The sequence below is a fragment of the Somniosus microcephalus genome, chromosome 30 (genome assembly GCF_052327205.1).
Source record: "Somniosus microcephalus isolate GS21.2 chromosome 30, FLI_Smic_1.0, whole genome shotgun sequence".
NCBI lineage: Eukaryota > Metazoa > Chordata > Chondrichthyes > Squaliformes > Somniosidae > Somniosus > Somniosus microcephalus.
This window is the reverse complement of record NC_141016.1, coordinates 8190769-8210580: the sequence shown is the minus strand read 5'-3', so window position 1 is coordinate 8210580 and position 19812 is coordinate 8190769. Positions and strand designations below refer to the sequence as shown.

The 19812-nt window shown below is 48.3% G+C and overlaps 1 protein-coding gene across 1 annotated transcript in view; it reads right to left on the bottom strand.

The window, feature by feature from the left end:
- LOC147097905 (anthrax toxin receptor 1-like) overlaps positions 1–19812 on the bottom strand; it is a 254166-nt gene that overhangs the window by 76623 nt on the left and 157731 nt on the right. The window contains exons 13-14 of the mRNA XM_085970960.1: positions 6961–7056; positions 3570–3608 (exon numbers count right to left, since the gene is read on the bottom strand). Of these exons, the coding sequence (XP_085827086.1) occupies positions 3570–3608; positions 6961–7056 (135 nt within the window). The remainder of the gene's footprint in view (positions 1–3569; positions 3609–6960; positions 7057–19812) is intronic.

The following is a 19812-nucleotide window of genomic DNA, read 5'->3' as shown; positions in this document are numbered from 1 at the left end:
GTGCTCCTAAACAAGGTCTGATGCTTCAGCACGGGAAAGGATTTCGCTCGTCACTCTTAAGCACCGTTAAATCTGTTGGATGTGCATGAAGCAAAAGACCGGCATCTCCTCCTAACTGAAGCTCGGAGTTGTTGGGCAACCTGAGTCCAGCTGCTGTCTCCTCCCACCCACACTCCTAAATCCTGATACTCTGTCCTCCCATCCACGGCTTTTATCAGGGGCACTGCTTGGTGTCGGCCCATTATCATTAAAGGAACGATCTGAGGAAACAAGGCCATCCCAGCTGTGGACAGGGGTAGGCCAGCTGGGGAAGATCCGAATAACTTTATTAAATATTTCTCAATATTAAAGAGACTTAGACTTATTAAAAATAAGAATCTGCAATATCTAGAAAGGATGAACAGGCTGGGTCTCTTTTCTCTAATAGAGGTCTTTAAAATTATGAAAGGTTTTGATAAGAGTCGACACAGAGAGAATGTTTGCACTTGTGGGGGAAGAGCAAAACTAGAGGCCATCAATATAAGATAGTCACCAAGAAATCAAATAGGGAATTCAGAAGAAATTTCTTTACCCAAAGAGTGGTGAGAATGTGGAACTCGCTACCACAGGGAGTGGTTGAAGCGAATAGTATAGATGCATTTAAGGGGAGGCTAAATAAGCATATGAGGGAGACGGGAATAGAGGGTTATGCTGAGAGAGTTAGATGAGGAAAGGCTTCTTCGGCAGCACCTCCCAAACCCGCGACATCTACCTTTTAGAAGGACACGGGCAGCAGGTGCATGGGAACACCACCACCTCCAAGTTCCCCTCCAAGTCACACACCATCCTGACTTGGAAATATATCGGCCGTTCCTTCATCATCACTGGGTCAAAATCCTGGAACTCCCTCCCTAACAGCACTGTGGGAGCACCTTCACCACACGGACTGCAGCGGTTCAAGGCGGTGGCTCACCACCACCTTCTCAAGGGCAATTAGGGGTGGGCAATAAATGCTGGCCTTGCCAGCGACGCCCACATCCCGTGAATTAATTAAAAGAAAAACAACCAGATCAGTCCTACAGCTTTTGTTTCTCCTGTTGGCAAGTTCCGGGTTACTTTGCAACTATTTTAAACCAATAGCTCAGCATGTGGGGAATTGCCGGCACAAATCATTAATCCATGGTGAAGCATGCTTCAGCATTCCTGAGAGTGACCCTCAGGCAAGGAAGACACTGCTTGGGATGTTGGCCCTCGATAAAACGTTAGTATGTAACACTGGCGTAAAGCCTGCCAACTTTACTGCACATGTGTGGAGTATCAGACGGAGTAACAAAAGGTCCCAGCTGTGGGCGGACTGTCAACCTGTCACCTGTTGTGTATTGAAAGTTAAAACAATAATCGGGAACAGGCTCGCGCAGAAACAATGAAAGAAAAAATCGTCAGCTTACAACATGACAGACCTTCCCAGAAGCTCAATGCTTTGTTACTATACAGGTGTGTATCAGAAACTTGAAATTTGGCAACAATTGTGTTGTTTTTAATATAAAACATGGAAGTTAAAGGCCAATGCCTTCGTTACTTGTGTGCAGCGGGAATTTCAAATACACTGCTCGCCTTTCATCCTCACTGCAGTGAACTCGAAGTGCTAATTCCCTGAGCAGGTTGTGCGGTGAACAGGGAGTGTTGGTCAAGAAATCATAGACCGGGCTGATCTTGATTACCCGGCCACTGAAAGTGATTGAAAGTTTGGAGGGGCATTTTGCGTGCCCCTTATTGCCCAGCCAACCCCAAATCGGAGAACCCACCCGCTGAAGGTAAGCATGCAGGTGCAGCAAGCGGTTAAGAAGGCAAATGGTATATTGGCCTTCGTAGCGAGAGGGTTCGAGTACAGGAACAAGGATGTCTTGCTGCAGTTGTACAGGGCCTTGGTGAGACCACACCTTGAGTATTGTGTGCAGTTTTGATCACCTTATCTGAGGAAGGATGTTCTTGCCATGGAGGGAGTGCAGCGAAGATTCACCAGACTGATACCTGGGATGGCAGGAATGACGTATGAGGAGAGATTGGGTCGATTGGGCTTGTACTCGCTGGAGTTTAGAAGAATGAGAGGGGATCTCATTGAAACTTATAAAATTCTGACAGGGCTAGACAGACTGGATGCAGGAAGGATGTTCCCAATGGCGGGGGAGTCCAGAACCAGGGGTCACAGTCTAAGGATAAGGGGTAAGCCATTTAGGACTGAGATGAGGAATTTCTTCACCCAGAGAGTGGTGAACCTGTGGAATTCTCTACCACACAAGGCAGTTGAGTCCAATTCATTAAATATGTTCAAGAAGGAGTTAGATATATTTCTTGAGGCTAAAGGGATCAAGGGATATGGGGAGAAGGCAGGGACAGGGTACTGAATTTGGATGATCAGCCATGATCGCATTAAATGGCGGAACAGGCTCGAGGGGCCGAATGGCCTACTCCTGCTCCTACCTTCTATGTTTCTATGCCCCACAAAGTGTGGAACTCTCCACCTCCCTCAGGCTTTTCCAAGCCAAACCCAAACGTCGCATCATGATGGCCATTCCTGATTTATCTTGACTTGCCTCCTACTCTTTGCAACCCAGGCGGTGAGCTGCCCAGTGAACCTTGGGGGTCCCCCTTCACCTCGGATTCCCAGTTTTAAAAAAAGACTTTGCTATTCATTCTCGGGACGCGGGAATCAGAGGCAAGGCCGGCATTTGTTGCCCATCGCTAGCAGCGGAGTGGCTCGCTGTGAAGGAATAAGCCATAAAACCTATTCAGAAAAATACATTATCTTATGAAATAATTCTGGTGTTATTAAAACATGACAAGCTGGGTTTGGAAATTTAGAAACCGAACGATGAAATAGCTGTGAAAGCACTCTGGCTATTGAGGTAAGACAGTTGTTGACACTGAATCAATAACCTTATTGAAACAAAAGGTAAAAGGCTCCCGACAGGCTGACCTTTGGGAACGAAACAATGGTTCACCCTGCATAAGGTGTTCTAATTTACACCTCGTAAAGAAGCACAAACATCTGCCTTCGTAAAAATGACATCAAGTAAAAAACACACCTGCCGTCACACCGGTTTTTTATGGTAAACTTAGAACATCTAGAGAGGAGACATGATTCTGTAATGCTGCCAGCTGAGGTGACCGTAAGAATTGCAGGGGTCAGCAGAAACATGACTAGAGATAATTAGCTACCTCAAACTTTAGTTGAAAGTGAACGTCTGAGGAATACGCCTGATCCAGGGTAGCCCTAAAGGGGCTAGGACTAGTAATTATCCCTTCATCGCTGGGCCACTTCAGAGGGTCGTTGGTGTGGGACTGGAGTCACATATAGGCCCAGACCAGGTGAAGACGGCAGGTTTTCTTCCCTAAAGGGACATTAGTGAACCAGTTGGGTTTTTTACAACAATTCATGGTCACTTTTACTGGTACCAGCTTTGTTACTGAATTCAAATGAACCCCAAACTGCTCTCTGGATTGCTCGCCCAGTAACGCTACCACTACGCCTCTGTACCCAGAGGTGCGCACAGGCCCCGCGAAGTGAGAAGAGAGAATGCAGCACTTACCTCATCATCCGAGGGTGGTGGAGGGGGCTCTTTAATAATCTGGAACAAGACACGAGAAGAGAGGGAAAAGTAGATTACAAACCTGCTGAGATGTCGGCTCAAGCATTCGATTTGAAAAGTACGTGCACAGTAAAAGAACAGTAGTGAAAACCGGGTAACTTCAGCCGCTGCTGTGTCTGGCAGCGGTGAATGAGCAAAATAATCAGAATATTTCACACTCTCTGTTGAAGGATCTGTCTGGATTTATTAGACATTTTTTGGGGTGTTGAATTGTATCAGCAATCTGCTCTTTGAACAGTATGTCATTGTAATTCTAAGTTGGGGAGTACACCTTTTGCCAGCCAGGGTTGTCACCTTGTATGTGTGAAGTCTATTGGGGTCCAGCTCCTGTTTCCTAGGCAACTATTGGTGCTGGGGAAGATCGGCTCGCTGGGAAATCTCACTCCAGCTGATTCAGAGGCACGAATCATTTCAAAATTATATTTTTACGGTTTCTTTTGTGTCATTAAACGTAAAAGTTAACAAAACCAATTTACATTCATATAGCGCCTTTAATGTAGTAAAACATCCCAAGGCGCTTCACAGGAGCGATTATGAAACAAAATTTGACACCGAGCCACATAAGGAGATATTAGGGCAGGTGACCCAAAAGCTTCGTCAAAGAGGTTGGTTTTAAGGAGCGTCTTAAAGGAGGAGAGGTAGAGAGGCGGAGAGGTTGAGGGAGGGAATTCCAGAGCTTAGGGCCTAGGCAGCTGAAGACACGGCCACCAAAGGTTGAGCGATTATAATCAGGGATGTTCAAGAGGGCAGAATTGGAGGAGCGCAGAGCTCTCGGGGGGGGGGGGGGGGTTGCGGGGGTGTTGTGGGGCTGGAGGAGATTAGAGAGATAGGGAGGGGGCGAGGCCATGGAGGGATTTGAAAACTAGGATGAGAATTTTAAAATCGAGGAGTTGTTTAACTGGGAGCCAATGTAGGTCAGCGAGCACAGGAGAAATCAATTCTAATCTCCAGGTGAGTCAGGAATGACAGCACAATCGTTCATAGGCCACACAACTCTAGGGCCAACTTTCACGTCAGTTATGGGACAAAAAGTGACAGAGACCCTTCACTCTGAGTCTCCGCCCCTTTGGCGTATCAGAGCATTCCTGGTACACTGGGGCACAGTTCTCGAACAGGGAGTTCCATGATGTGGCAGTGAGCCTATTGGACCTTCTGAGCCCGTTTCTGGTCATCACACCCGTGCATTGCAATCTCCTAATCTCAGCCGCCCCCCCCCCCCCCCCCAAAAAAAACACACACACCAAACGCATCCAAAGTGTCGAGGGGATCCGCTCTGAACAGAAGCTCGTTTCAAAGTAAAGTGAGAAGACTCAGTTTTAAGGCTGCTTTGGCACCAGTTTTCTCCTATTTTTTCTTGCTGGGCTTTACGCTCTGAGTCATAGAATGATACAGCACAGAAGGAGGCCACTCGGCCCTTCGTGACTGTGCCGGCTCTCTGAAAGAGCTGTCTAATAAGTCCCACTGCCCCCGTAGCCCTGCAAATTTTTCCTTTCCTGTGTTTCCTCTGCTTTTTTTTTCCATTAGTGCTACCAAACGGTTGTTCAATGGGAATGGCCATGCATGACCAGCGCCATGGGGAGTGGCTGCCAGCCTGAATCCATGTGCGGGGTCTGCTTGCCGACTGTTGGCATCATTTTTGCAGAAGAGATTTAGAATCGTAGAATCATAGTAATCATAGAATGGTTACAGCACAGAAGGAGGCCATTCAGCCAGTCGAGCCTGTGCCGGTTCTCTGCAAGAGCACTTCAGCTAGTCCCACTCCCCCGCCCTTTCCCCGTAGCCCTGCAAATTTCTTTCCTTCAGGTAATTATCCAACTCCCTTTTGAAAGCCACGATTGAGTCTGCCTCCACCACCCTTTCAGGCAGTGCATTCCCGATCCCAACCACTCGCTGCGTAAAAAGTTTTTCCTCATGTTGCCTTTGGTTCTCCTGCCAATCACCTTAAATCTGTGTCCTCTGGTTCTCGACCCTTCCGCCAATGGGAACAGTTTCTCTCTCTCTACTCGTGTCCAGACCCCTCATGATTGTGAACACCTCTATCAAATCTCCTCTCAACCTTCTCTGCTCTAAGGGGAACAACCCCAGCTTCTCCAGTCTCTCCACATAACTGAAGTCCCTCATCCCTGGAATCATTCTCGTCAATCTTTTCTGTACCCTCTCGTTTGCTAGAATGGTACCAGGGATGAGAGACTTCAGTTATGTGGAGGGGCTGGAGAAGCTGGGGCTGTTTTCCTTGGAGCAGAGAAGACCAAGAGGAAAATAGATAGAGGTGTTCAAAATCATGAGGGATTTAGAGAGAGTAAATAAAGAGAAACTGTTTCCAATGGCTGAAGGGTCGGTAACCAGAGGGCACAGATTTAAGGTGATTGGCAAAAGAACCAGAGGGGAAATGAGGAAACATTTTTTTACGCAGCAAGTTGTTGTGATCTGGAACGCGCTGCCTGAAAGGGTGATGGAAGCAGATTCAATAGTAACTTTCAAAAGGGAATTGGATAAATACTTGAAGGAGGAAAACATTTGCAGGGCTGTGGGGAAAGAACCGGGGAGTGGGATTAATTGGGTAGCTCTTTCAAAGAGCTGGCACAGGCGCGATGGGCCGATTGGCCTCCTTCTGTGCTGTATCATTCTATGATTTTCCTCCTTTTTTAAAGTAACGTTTAATCCTATTCTGACTTGAGGTGATTCAGCTTATCGAGATGTCCTCTGCCTGGAACGCCCTCGTGGTCTGGCTCTCCCGCTTGCTGCAGGGCCGTGCGGTCACCCTCACACCTACTATTTTTCTTTTGTTTCAATGCGGAATTCTTAAACAGCTCTTGGCTGCTAGCCCTGGCACTGTTAGGAATGGAATGCCTTTATAGAGCGACCAGCTTGCTTCCTGCAAGCGAAGCAGTCTCTGAAAGCCAAGTTCAAAGACTATTTGATTGCTGGAGCCCTTGGCCAGGGGGTCCCAGTTCATTAGCTAAGATGATCGGGTCCAGTCAACCACTTTTTCTGTCCTGTTTATACTACTGATGTGATGTTGACCCCAGTTGGGCAGTACCCCAGAACATTTCTTAAGTTGCAACATTTCCAATTAGAAAACACTTTGGTCTGTTGCCCAGAAAGGGTCTTGGTTGTAACATGGGTTGTCCACGCTTTCCAAGGACCCTTGTTTTTCTTTTTCTCGCACAAATCACATGACTATCCTGCGTGTGTTCTTTTTTTCTGTATGACACATTTGTTTTGTCAGTTCAGAGAATGAATTTGTCTCCTGTCACTCACAGCTGGGTAGTAAGTGACGTGTGGCTTACACAATTAGATTGGACTACGCTGGATTGATTCCAGGACTTACCACAGTACAGCACAGAGGCCAAAACCACCAGAGCAAGGCCAGTGCCAGGAGCAGGAACAGGATTAAGAGTGCGATCGCCAGAATTGTCCCATCTGACTGCAATGAAAACAGAAAGGGAGAGCTTGATTAGTCATTCCCGAGTGAAACGCTAAGGAAATGTCCTTGTTAGTCAGCCCGGTCACGATGTAAATCAGACACTGAAACGTGGCTCAGGCATGTCTTGTTTTCACTAAGAACATAAGAAACATAAGAAATAGGCCACTTGGCCCCTCGAGCCTGCCCCGCCATTCAATAAGATCATGGCTGATCTTGGGCTCAAAGCCTCTTCTCCGCCCACTCCCCATAACCCTTCACTCCCTTATCTTGCAAAAATCTGTCTATCTCCACCTTAAATGTATTTAATGACCCCGCCTCCACAGCTCTCTGGGGCAGAGAATTCCACAGATTTACGACCCTCTGAGAGAAGAAATTCCTCCTCGTCTCAGTTCTAAAAGGGCGACCCTTTATTCTGAAACTATGCCCCCGAGTTCTAGATTTCCCCACAAGGGGAAACATCCTCTCTGCATCTACCCTGTCGAGCCCCCTCAGAATCTTATATGTTTCAATAAGATCCCCTCTCATTCTTCTAAATTCCAATGTTTATAGGCCCAACCTGCTCAACCTTTCTTCATAAGTCAACCCCCTCATCTCTGGAATTAACCTAGTGAATCGTCTCTGAACTGCCTCCAATGCAAGTATATCCTTCCTTAAATAAGGAGACCAAAACTCTACACAGTACTCAAGGTGCGGTCTCACCAATACCTTGTACAGTTGTAGCAGGACTTCCCTGCTTTTATACTCCAACCCCCTTGTAATAAAAGCCAACATTCCATTTGCCTTTTTGATTACTTGCTGTACCTGCATGCTAACCTTTTGTGTTTCATGCACAAGGACCCCCAGGTCCCTCTGAACTGTAGCATTTTGTAATCTCTCTCCATTTAAATAATAGTTTGCTTTTTTATTTTTCCTGCCAAAGTGGATAACCTCACACTTTCCCACATTATACTCCATCTGCCAAATGTTTGCCCACTCACTTAGCCTGTCTATACAGTATATCCCTTTGCAGAGGTCTCTTTGTTTGAGCCCCCTGTTTGGTCCAAATTCATGCATTCGCATAGCATCACAGAATGATACAGCACAGAAGGAGGCCATTCGGCCCATCGTGCATGTGCTGGCTCTTTGGTAGAGCTATCCAATTAATCCCACTCCCCCTGCTCTTTCCCCATAGCCCCTGTAAGTTTTTTCCCTTCAAGTATTTATCCAGTTATTGTCTGCCCAGTTCCCTGAGGAAAGGGCCCTGCCTGCTTGAGCAGGAGAGAAGGGAGCCTTCGCTATTGCTCAGTTCATTCAATCCCACCGACCTCAGCTGGATGGAGTTTCCTGCTCCTGGTCAGTAGGTGAGGGGCACTTAGATTTTCTTCATATGTGAGCCTGGATGGTGAGCATCATTGGCAAGCTACTCAGCTGCTAGGGGCATCACAGCTCAGCCCAATCCCTAAGCCTCTCCGCCTCTCTCCCCTCCTAAAGATTTGTCAGCCGTGGCTCAGTGGGCAGCACTCTCTCTCGCCTCTAGGGTCAGAAGGTTGTGGGTTCAAGTCCCACTCCAGAGACTTGAGCACAGTAAAGTTAGGCTGACACTCCAGTGCAGTGCTGATGCACTGTCGGAGGTGCCGTCTTTCAGATAAACCGACGCCCCGTCTGCTCTCTCAGGTGGACATCAAAGATCCCACGGCACTATTTCGAAGAAGAGCAGGGGGAGTTATCCCCGGTATCCTGGGGCCAATAGTTATCCCTCAACCAACAAAACAAAAAAAACAGATTATCTGGTCATTATCAAATTGTGGGAGCTTGCTGTGCGCAATTGGCTGCCACATTTCCTATATTACAACAGTGTCTATATTTCATTGGTTGTAAAGCACTTTGGATTGTCCTGAGGTCGTGAAAGGCGCTATAGAAATGCAAGTCTTTCTTAAAATCTAACTGACATGAATCAACTGAGTGGCCTGTGGGTGGCACTGTCCAGGGAGAGTATAAATACTCGGGCACAGGCCCAGCTTGCGCAGGACATTCTTAACAGGAACTAGTGAAGGACACAACTAGACCTCCATGTTGTAAAACAGTTGATTAAAGCTTTGTTTAACGCTTAGACCAAGTGCCTAGTAGTTTTCTTACATCACTAACTTTTTGACCAAGTTTTTGGTCACCTCTCCCAGAATCTCCTTATGTGGCTCAGTGTTTGATACTGCTCCTAGGAAATGGCCTTGGGACGTTTTACTACATTAAAGGCGCTATATAAATGCAAGTTGTTGTCGCTGTCTTCACCCAATGTCCACTCCTACGATGTTGTAGCAAAGGGGGTCTTAAAAAAGCGAGCAGGAATGGGAATCCTAGCCAGCTCCCCATCTCCCCTAGGTTAAACCACTGAAGCCGATTGTGGTGAGACCACTCTGGGCGAGATCAGTCAAATGCAGCCCGCACCAGGGACCAAGATTTCTGAGCTTATGAAATGAACTTTGGAAAGAGAATTTAAGGAGTTAAATCTTGAGTGGGAAAGACAAGCTGCAAAAATCCTTGTGGGTTTTTTTGTGGGGGTCTGAAAAAATGAACATGTTGGCTGGCTTTGAGACAGGAAGTTTGAAAGTTTGCATACACATGTAGAGCTTTAATCATTTTGGGGTAAAGGAACTCTAGCAAATGAAAGGGTGGCAATAACTACCGCTGGCGAAAAAAAGCCATCAAACCAGCCTTTTCGATTACATTCCTTGATTCTGGCCTTCCCGACGCACAGCAAACAGATTGGAAAACAGCCATGGCACTAGCCCAGGATTTGTGTTGCTAAACTGCATCCCTGGCCAAATAATGTGGGTTAATTTAAGGTCTGTGATAAAGCAGGGGAAGGGAGAGCGTGCGTTTTAAAATGACAATTTTACTTCTTTGTGATGGCCTCTCTGTTTCTTTTTCTTTGTAGCTGCACATATTCCACCTTCTTCAGAATTGTCTTTGAAGGGAACAGTGGCAGCCATTACCAAGAGGAGCCTTTCAGTAATAGTGGCTGGTTTTTTCCCCCCTCTCGGCTGTCTTCTCCCTCTCTCTGGGGGCTGCTAGCAGCTATTGGATTACTCTCCAGCCATCAGTTTTCAAAACGGAAGTGGGATTAACTCACAGCATCAAAGAAACCCACAGTTTTTTCGAACCATAACATTGTTAAAGTCAAACGAGAAGACTTGTCATTAAATACGCCAAATCCGGGGACAATGAATAGGTACGGAAGGCTAATGGCTGTGGTCCTGGACATCGTGGGTCACCCGCCCTGTTTGCCCTGGGAAGTGGGGCGGCCAGCACGTGAAGATTGAAACCGCCCCCTTCCATTGCGATTTTCAGAGTGGGCGGTGGGCTCAAAATGGGTGGCAAGCTCTCCACCCACACCCTGCACGATACGCATGGCAGGATTACCAACAGGTTTAAATCAGGGTCTTACCCGATGCCAATTCCGTGTGCCAACGGGCGAGGTGTTGACGTGTTGCCCGTTGGCACCAGGCGTTGAGCATCCTATCCAGCGCCCCTTAAAGGAGCCACTGGCGACTGCTCGGGAAATGGCCCCAAAAGATAGTCTGCTGGGATTTTTGTGGGGCCCAGGAGCAGCGTGAATGCTCTTCAAGCCCACCGCCTGCTCAGTGACCGCCCCCCGCCCACCACATCCACCTTCCTCCACCTCAGGGCCTGACCTTCAGCTTGGATACCGAGGAGCCAGTAGATTACAACCCCCCGTGCACCCCCCCCCCCCCTCGCACCCCACCCCATTACCAAGCTGCCTGCGTACACCCGCTCAGACGGGAGCTTGCCTAAAACATTTCAATGAGACCCGACCGTGTAAATGTTCCAAGTCTCTCAGCTGGAGTCGCAGGGTGGGAGTAACGCACTTTCTCAGGGGGTACCAGGCATGGGCACTAAGTACCAGCCCTGCCAGTGACACCCACAGTAACACCCACAGGACGGCACCTCCGAAAATACAGGCTGGATTAAATCTGCCCAAAGCATTAAGCTTCCATTTCTCGGTCAGATCTATTTCCAGCATTTGCAGTTTTCTTTTCTTTGTTTATTTTACTTTTCATTTATTTCCTGAGCAGTCCCCTTAAAAGGGTTTTGCCCAATTTTTTGCATATTTGGTTGAAAAATTCAAGTTGTTGCCTGAAGAGAGACTTGCATTTCTATAGCACCTTTCACGACCACCGGACGTCTCAAAGCGCTTTGCAGCCAATGAAGTACTTTTTGAAGTGCAGTCACTGTTGTAATGTGGGAAACGCGGGAGCCAATTCACGCACAGCAAGCTCCCACAAATAGCGAGTGATAATGACCAGGTAATCTGTTTTTGTGATGTTGATTGAGGGATAAATATTGGCCAGTGACATGAATCAGTCATTCATGAAAGAAAGACTTATGAAATAATACTGAGCGGCCTGCGGGTGGCGCTGTCCAGGGAGAGTATAAAATACTCGGAGCACGGGCCCAGCTTGCTCAGGACATTCTTAACAGGAACTAGTGAAGGACACAACTAGACCTCCATGTTGTAAAACAGTTGATTAAAGCTTTGACCAAGTGCCTAGTAGTTTTCTTACGTCAGCCAGGACACCGGGGATAACTCCCCTGCTCTTCTTCGACATCGTGCCATGGGATCTTTCACATCCACCTGAGAGAGCAGACGGGGCCTCGGTTTAATGTCTCCGACAGTGTTGCACTCCCTCAGCACTGCACTAGGAGTGTCAGCCTAGATCATGCACTCAAGTCTCTGGAGTGGGACTTGAACCCGCAACTTTCTGACCCAGAGGCGAGAGAGAGTGCTACCCACTGAGCCACAGCTGACACTACAAGAGTAAAGGAAATTTCCCTGAAGGTGCACAAGGCCGGTGACGTATACGTCCGTCTGACTCCAATGGAGCCAACGTTCCAAATGTTTCTTGGGTGTGTCCTGCTTTTTTCCCCTGGAAATTATGTGAGCGGGAAAGGGCGCTGGAGAGGACGTAGCCACATTCCCTCTGCCTTTAACTGACAGCAATTTTTCCCTCCCGCTCTGCGTCCCCAAATAAAATCCGTTGAGCTGCCAAATTCCAAAAGGCTGAATCTGACCCAAATGCTGAATGTGAAAATCGTGACCGGAATATTTTACACGGTGCAATCCATGGTTCAAAACAAAGGCAGCTTGTGGTGGGCCCCACCAGGGAGCCTGAATCTTGACTGCAGCAAAGGCAATTAACAGTGTACAGCCCGATTACAGTGAGAGCAGGGTTTAACTTAACGCTGCATTCCGTAATATGCAGAACGAGGTTGGAAGCCAGATGTTGCCCTTTTAAGGAGGCCCGTGCAGTTTTGTATTACCTCCCCCCCGCCCAGCCCAACAAACTAAAGGGGCCGCTGTCCATTTATAAGGCACGTTGCACACAAAAGTGACTCATGGGGGGGTGGGGGGGTGTACAGTCATGGTGTTTTTGTTTCATAGATGATATCATGTGACTTCTGGGCACCCTCGTGCCTGGGATTTAAACGGGAGATTTGGAGTGGAATCGCATGTGATTTTAATCACAAAAGATCGTAACTTCTTAAGGCGAAAGCAAAACAAAAAAAAACCTCTACCTCAAGCTTCAAGCTGGGATGTGAAACGGAGCTGCCATTAGGCAGGCCGGGGCCAAGCTGAGCAGCTGACTGTAATTTGACTGCACGCATGCAATCTCTCCCTGTGGCAGAATAAAACTCACTCCTATTGTTCTGCCTCTGTTGCCACACGAGAAAGCGTGGAAAGAGAAATACAAAACTCTGGAAATATGCAGCAGGCCCGCCAGCACCTGAGGACGAGGCAGGTTAACGGGTTCAGCTGCAGGCCCTTTGCCCGAACTCTGTCCTGATGAAAGGCGGTTTGCAGCCGAGACATTAAGCGCTGTCTCTTCCCTTTCGGAGACAGGAAGGGACGCCCCGCTGTGTACATCCAGCATTTGCCGTTCCTTCTCTTCAATGAAGCGGGAGGAGGTTACTTGGCCGATCAAGCCCCTTCCTTCCACCGGCACTCCGTTCCATTGTGTACACCATCCATTTAGCCTTTTGTGGGCAGCTGCAAAGCTTTGACTGAAACTCCACAATGTTGCCTTTCGTGGGGGATGACTTTCTATGGCACCTAGCCGTTCCAAAGCCCCAAACAGGATTTAATCATTCCTATCTGTACTTAACCTCCAACACTCAATCCTATTCCAAAGTATTACATAGAATTTACAGCACAGAACCAGAATATTCAGCCCAACTGGTCCATGCCGGTGTTTATGCTCCACATGAGCTTTCTACCACCCCTCTTCATCTCACCCCATCAACATATCCTTCTATTCCTTTCTCCCTCGTGTGCTTATCTAGCTTCCCCTTAAATGCACCTGTGCTATTCGCCTCAACCACTCCACACTCTAAGCACTCTCTGGGTAAAGAAGTTTCTCCTGATTTTCTCACTGGGCTTATTAGTGACTACCTTATATTTATGGCCTTTCGTCAGAACTGGACGAAGTTCAGTTCTGACGAAAGGTCTTTGACCTGAAACGTTAACTCTGTTTCTCTCTCCACGGATGCTGCCTGGCCTGCCGAGTTTTTCCAGTGTTTTCTGTTGTTATTTCAGATTTCTGCAGTATTTTGCTATTGTATTATATTTATGGCCCCCTAGTTCTGGTCTCCCCCACAAGTGGAAACATCTTCTCTATCTCTACCCTATCGAACCTTTTCTTAATCTTAAAGACCTCTATCAGGTCACACCTCAGCCTTCTCTTTTCTAGAGAAAAGGGCCCCAGCCTGTTCAGTCTTTCCTGATGGGTACAACCTCTCAGTTCTGCTATCATCCTTGTAATTTTTTTTTCACCTTCTCCAATGTCTCCTATATCCTTTTTATAATATGGAGACCAGAGCTGTGCAAATAGATGTTTATAAGAACACAAGAACATAAGAAATAGGAGCAGGAGTCGGCTATTTGGCCCCTCGAGCCTGCTCCGCCATTCAATAAGATCATGGCTGATCTTCTACCTCATCTCCACTTTCCTGCACTATCCCCATATCCCTTGATTCCCTTAATATTCAAAAATCTATTGATTTCTGTCTTGAATATACTCAACGACTGAGCCTCCACAGCCCTCTGGGGTAGAGAATTCCAAAGATTCACCACCCTCTGAGTGAAGAAATTTCTCCTCATCTCAGTCCTAAATGGCCGACCCCTTATTCTGAGACTGTGACCCCTGGTTCTAGACTCCCCAGCCAGGGGAAACACCCTCCCTGCATCTACCCTGTCAAGTCCTGTAAGAATGTTGTATATTTCAATAAGATCACCTCTCATTCTTCTAAACTGTAAAGAATATAGGCCTAGTCTACTCAATCTCTCCTCATAGGACAATCCCCCCATCCCAGGAACCAGTCTGGTGAACCTTCGTTGCACTCCCTCTATGGCAGGTATATCCTTCCTTAGGTAAGGAGAGCAAAACTGTACACAATACTCCAGGTGTGGTCTCACCAGGGCCCTATATAATTGCAGTAAGATGTCTTTACTCTTATACTCAAATCCTCTTGTATCTAAATCATTTTCAAAGTTGACGGTTAAAGCAGTCCTAACTGCTGTAGGCAGCAGCCCATTCATGTATCTACTATTCTGTGTGGAGGGGGAACAGTGTAATCCTCAATATTTTAGCTTATTAGATTTGAATATACAGTAGAACCACCAATATTCTCCCAGCCCTAGTGGATAATGGAAATTAGTGGATGATATTACACATCATATCCAGGCTCAACTTTTCCCATGCCCTCTTTGCCCACCTCTCGAGCTCCATCCCTACACAAGCTCCAACTCATCGAAAACTTGGCTGCACACATCCTGTGGCTCACTAATTCCCGCTCCACAATCACCTCATCCTCACCTATATCCACTGGCTCCCCAATCGATCAAATTCAAAATCCTAGTTCTCATTTCAAGCTCCCTCTCCCCCCACCACCCCTCCACCCTCACTGCCTTGCCTCTATGTTTGCAAGCTTCTCCTGCCTTGTCTGCAAGCACGTGCCCCCCCCCCCCCCCCGCCCAATGATCTTCCAACCTTCTGTGCATCCTTTCCCCCACAACTCCACCTGGACAGCTAAGCTTTTCAGCTGTCTTGGCCCTAAACTCTGGAACTCTTTTCCTCTAAACCTTTCTAAGGAAGGATATACTTTCCATAGAGGGAGTGCAACGAAGGTTCACCAGACTGGTTCCTGGGCTGGGGGGATTGTCCTATGAGGAGAGATTGAGTAGACTGGGCCTATATTCTCTAGAGTTTAGAAGAATGAGAGGTGATCTCATTGAAACATACAAAATTCTTACAGGGCTTGACAGGGTTGATGCAGGGAGGGTGTTTCCCCTGGCTGGGAAGTCTAGAACCAGGGGTCACAGTCTCAGAATAAGGGGTCAGCCATTTAGGACTGAGATGAGGAGAAATTTCTTCACTCAGAGGGTGGTGAATCTTTGGAATTCTCTACCCCAGAGGGCTGTGGAGACTCAGGCCTAGAAATTCAGTAGGCCTAGCGCCCCATTTGGGGCGCTGGAGGGCCTAGCGCCGGAGTTATGGCCAGTTTAAAAATTCCCTGGGGCCCTGGAATCGGCGGTAGACCGGTAGCGCTGCGCCGGCACCGATGACGTCATCGGTGTGCGCAGCGTCCCGGTTGCCATGCCGACGGGCCCCAGCGCCGAAATTCAGTTGCGGCCGTCTCGCCCGTGGCAGCCGCAACTAAGACTCTGGCAACAGAGTCTTACACGATTTTGCGCCGGCGCATAAAGGTGGAGCGGCGGCCGGCCGCTTTCCCGCCGGCCGCCTGCCCGCACTTCCCTCCCCGGACTCCCCCCCCCCCCCCCCCCCCCCGCGGAACAGATGCTTCTCGGCTGCGAGCCCGGCACTTCCCCGAGGTGCCGGACTCATTTTTGTGGCGATTTTACCGGCCAGCGGGCGGGTGCAGGCAGCTCCTCCTTAACTGAAGGAGGAGGCCTGCACTTCCCGAGCCTGCCGCACCGCATCGGGCGCCGCAGTGCCGGAATAGCGCCGCAATGCGGCGCGTAGCGCCAGTTTTCAGGCGCAAACACCCTTCAGTAGCGCCGGCAGCCGTTTGGGCGCGGCGCTACTGAATTTTTGGCGCGCGCAGGGGGACTTAGCGCCGGCGCTAACTTTCCGGCACTAAAGCCCTGGCGCGGCGCCAACTGAATTTCTAGGCCTCAGTCGTTGAGTATATTCAAGACAGAGATCGATAGATTTTTGGATACTAAGGGAACCAAGGAATATGGGGATAGTGCAGGAAAGTGGAGATGAGATAGAGGATCAGCCATGATCTTATTGAATGGCAGAGCAGGCTCAAAGGGCCAAATGGCCTACTCCTGCTCATATTCCTTATGTTCTTATGTTTCTGCCTTGCTCTCTCTCTCACCCCACCTTTTTAAAAGCTTCCTCAAAAAATACTTCTTCAACCATGCCTTCAGTCACCTCCCTTAACTCTTCTAAAACGAGTGGAGCCCGGTTTGTTTGCGTCGATAAACATTGCAGGACATTTTCTATGTTCTGAGTGCATTGTTTTGTGTTTACAGCGATGATCACAACATAGTTGTGAAGACAAGTGTGACAAATAAAATGAATTGCATTTAATCTTTCTTAGCTGCGAGTTTGATTTAGGAAGAGATTGGTGTAAGCGGGCGGTGCAGTGAGGCAGTATCTCAGACAAAGGGTAGTTAATGGGAGTATGGACAGTAGGAGGTTCCACTGTACTTTGTCATGATCCCTAGGGACTGGTCTGTGGCAATGCAAAGGAAGAATACTCAGCTCCTAGCAAGGGATTATCTGTTTATCTGCTCTACAGACCCAACTATATTTAGCTGACATTATGCAAAATCTCACTTGGCACTGAATCCTTCAGGTCTGGTTGTAGATAAACTGCTTAATCTACTGTTTAGCAAAACACACATTTCTCAAGAATGACTAATAAGTTGCAGTCTTAGTTTAGAAGAGAGCACGGATCCTGCTTGTGTTTTGGAGGGGGATAGTCTCTTGCGGTACTTGTGCATCACTTCTGAGAATTCGAAGAGAAATTGGGGGAGTGAGATATACTGGAATTAGGGTGTCCCAATGTATGGGATGACTGGAACATGCAGAGTCAATGGATTTATTAGTTATAAGCTGACGCAGTGAATTATTGTATTAGGCAGACAGCTCCTGCACAAGAGGAAGAGACTCATAAAAAAAAAACAAGTCCTCGTTTTGAGCAAATTACATCTCCACATCTGGTCTAACAGCTCTGTGCCTGGCTTGTTGACCAGCTGCATGGCTTTTTGTGGGAGCTGGCCTCTCCTATTAAAGGGCCCTGTGTCATCCTTGGAGCCAGTCGGTTTGGTTACCGTGTAATGTATCAGACGGGGAGCTCTTATAGAGGCGTATAAAATACCTAACAGGATAGAGACGGTCAACCCAGAGCCATACCAGGGCAGCAGGACAAGAGGACACAGACAGGTTCAGGGTTGTAAGGGGCAGAGGCCTTTACACAAAGGTCGATCAGCAACTGGAATGGCTCCCACTGGACCCCTTTGGAAAAAGAGCTGGTTGCTGTACTGACGGGGGAGGTAGGGTCGGTGCTCAGGAAGAAAGTCGATCCAATGGGCTGTCTTCCTCTAATATAACTTGTCATTTTGCCTAAGTGCCGGCTTGGCTTGTTTGGTAACACGCTGATGTGCCTCAATAAATCCGAGACTTGATGTTAGCGAAACAAAACAAGGCTTTTATTGACTTAGAAGGTAACACACAGAGGAGCATGTATCTTCCATCCAGAGGTCTGCCGTACTGGATGTGCTGCAGGCTGGGCCAGCTTACATAGGAGCCAGGTATGGGCGGAGCCCTACACACAGTACAATACAATGGAAATGAAACTGAAACCAACCACAGTCACAGGCAGAGAAATACTGATGAGTGATGAATGGAATATTTCATCACACACGCTCACCAATGAGTCAGAGGGTCACGGGCTCAACCCCCATTTGAGGGCAGCTTTACTCTTCAGAGCAAATGTTAAACTGGAACCTTGTCTGCCAGTTCCAGTGGTTCAAGAGGATGGTAAAGACCCCGTGGTGTTATTTAAAAAATGTTTTTAATTCATTTATGGGATGTGGGCGTCGCTGGCAATGCCAGCATTTATTGCCCATCCCGAACTGCCCTTGAGAAAGTGGTGGTGAGCCGCCTTCTTGAACCGCTGCAGTCCGTGTGGTGAAGGTGCTCCCACAGTGCTGTTAGGGAGGGAGTTCCAGGATTTTGACCCAGTGATGATGAAGGATCAGCGATATATTTCTAAGTCAGGATGATGTGTGACTTGGAGGGGAACTTGGAGGTGGTGGTGTTCCATGCGCCTGCTGCCCTTGTCCTTCTAGGTGGAAGTGGTCGCAGGTTTGGGAGGTGCTGCCGAAGAAGCCTTGGCGAGTTGCTGCAGCGCATCTTGTAGATGGTGCACACTGCAGCAACAGTACGCTGGTGGTGGAGGGAGTGAATGTTTAAGGTGGTGGATGGGGTGCCAATCAATTTCAAGAGGAGGAGGGAGATCTTCCAGTATTCTGCACAACGTTCCTTTCTCGAGCAATAATACCAAAAGCGCATTAATGGTCAGTTACCTCTCTGCTGTTTGTGGGATCGTGTTTTGCACAAGATGGCTGTTGTCTTTTGCCCACAATTCAGCCAATGTTCTGTTAAGCTGCGAGGCTGCGCAGTGCTCCAAGGGTCCTGCGCAGCGCTCCAGGGGTCCTCGCAGTGCTCCAGGGGTCCTGCGCAGTGCTCTAGGGGTCCCGCGCAGTGCTCCAGGGGTCCTTCGCAGCGCTCCAGGGGTCCTGCGCAGTGCTCCAGCGGTCCTGCGCAGCGCTCCAGGGGTCCTGCGCAGTGCTACAGGGGTCCCGCGCAGCGCACCAGGGGTCCCGCGCAGCGCTCCAGAGGTCCCGCACAGCGCTCCAGGGGTCCCCCGCAGCCGGTAAGCCGGCTTTTAAATTGAAAAAAAACGCGCATTCACGGAGTTTTGAATGGGCTCATTAAAGGGATGGTGCACCCTAAAAACAATTACAGGGAACGTCGGTATCAACTGCCCCTGCATTATTTTCAAGTAATGCACCGTATGTAAAGTGCTTAGATGTTATAAAGAGCTATATAAATGCAAGTCTTTCTAATGTCTCTTTTTAATTGTTTTAATGTCTCAAACAGACTTGACTGCCCCTGTCTGCTGTTGGATGAGATTGAGGCAAGGATCATTGTTTAAAAAAGATGGGCTGGGCCGATGGGTCCTGACCGTTAGTTTTTCTCTAAGTTACCTCCACAGATTCAGATTCTTCAGTCAGGAGAACATTATGCTCCAGCCTGTGGCGTTAATGATGGACATAATCAGTGCTGTATTTTGGGCAGCAACACTCTGGCCCGACTAACCTACCCGAGAGATTCCTGAACACTCGGTTGTGCCTGGTAGATCTATCCTGAAGGGGCAAGCCTGAGCTGAATGTCAATCAAAGAAGAGGTGCCCAGTTGTGAGTCCCACACTGCAGACACTGCAGTGTCAGCCGTGACTCAGTGGGCAGCACTCTCGCCTCTGAGTCAGAAGGTTGTGGGTTCAAGTCCCACTCCAGAGACTTGAGCACATAAAGCTAGGCTGACACTCCAGTGCAGTGCTGAGGGAGTGCCGCACCGTCGGAGGTGCCGTCTTTTGGATGAGACTTTAAACCGAGGCCCTGTCTGCCCTCTCAGGTAAAAGATCCCATGGCACTATTTTGAAGAA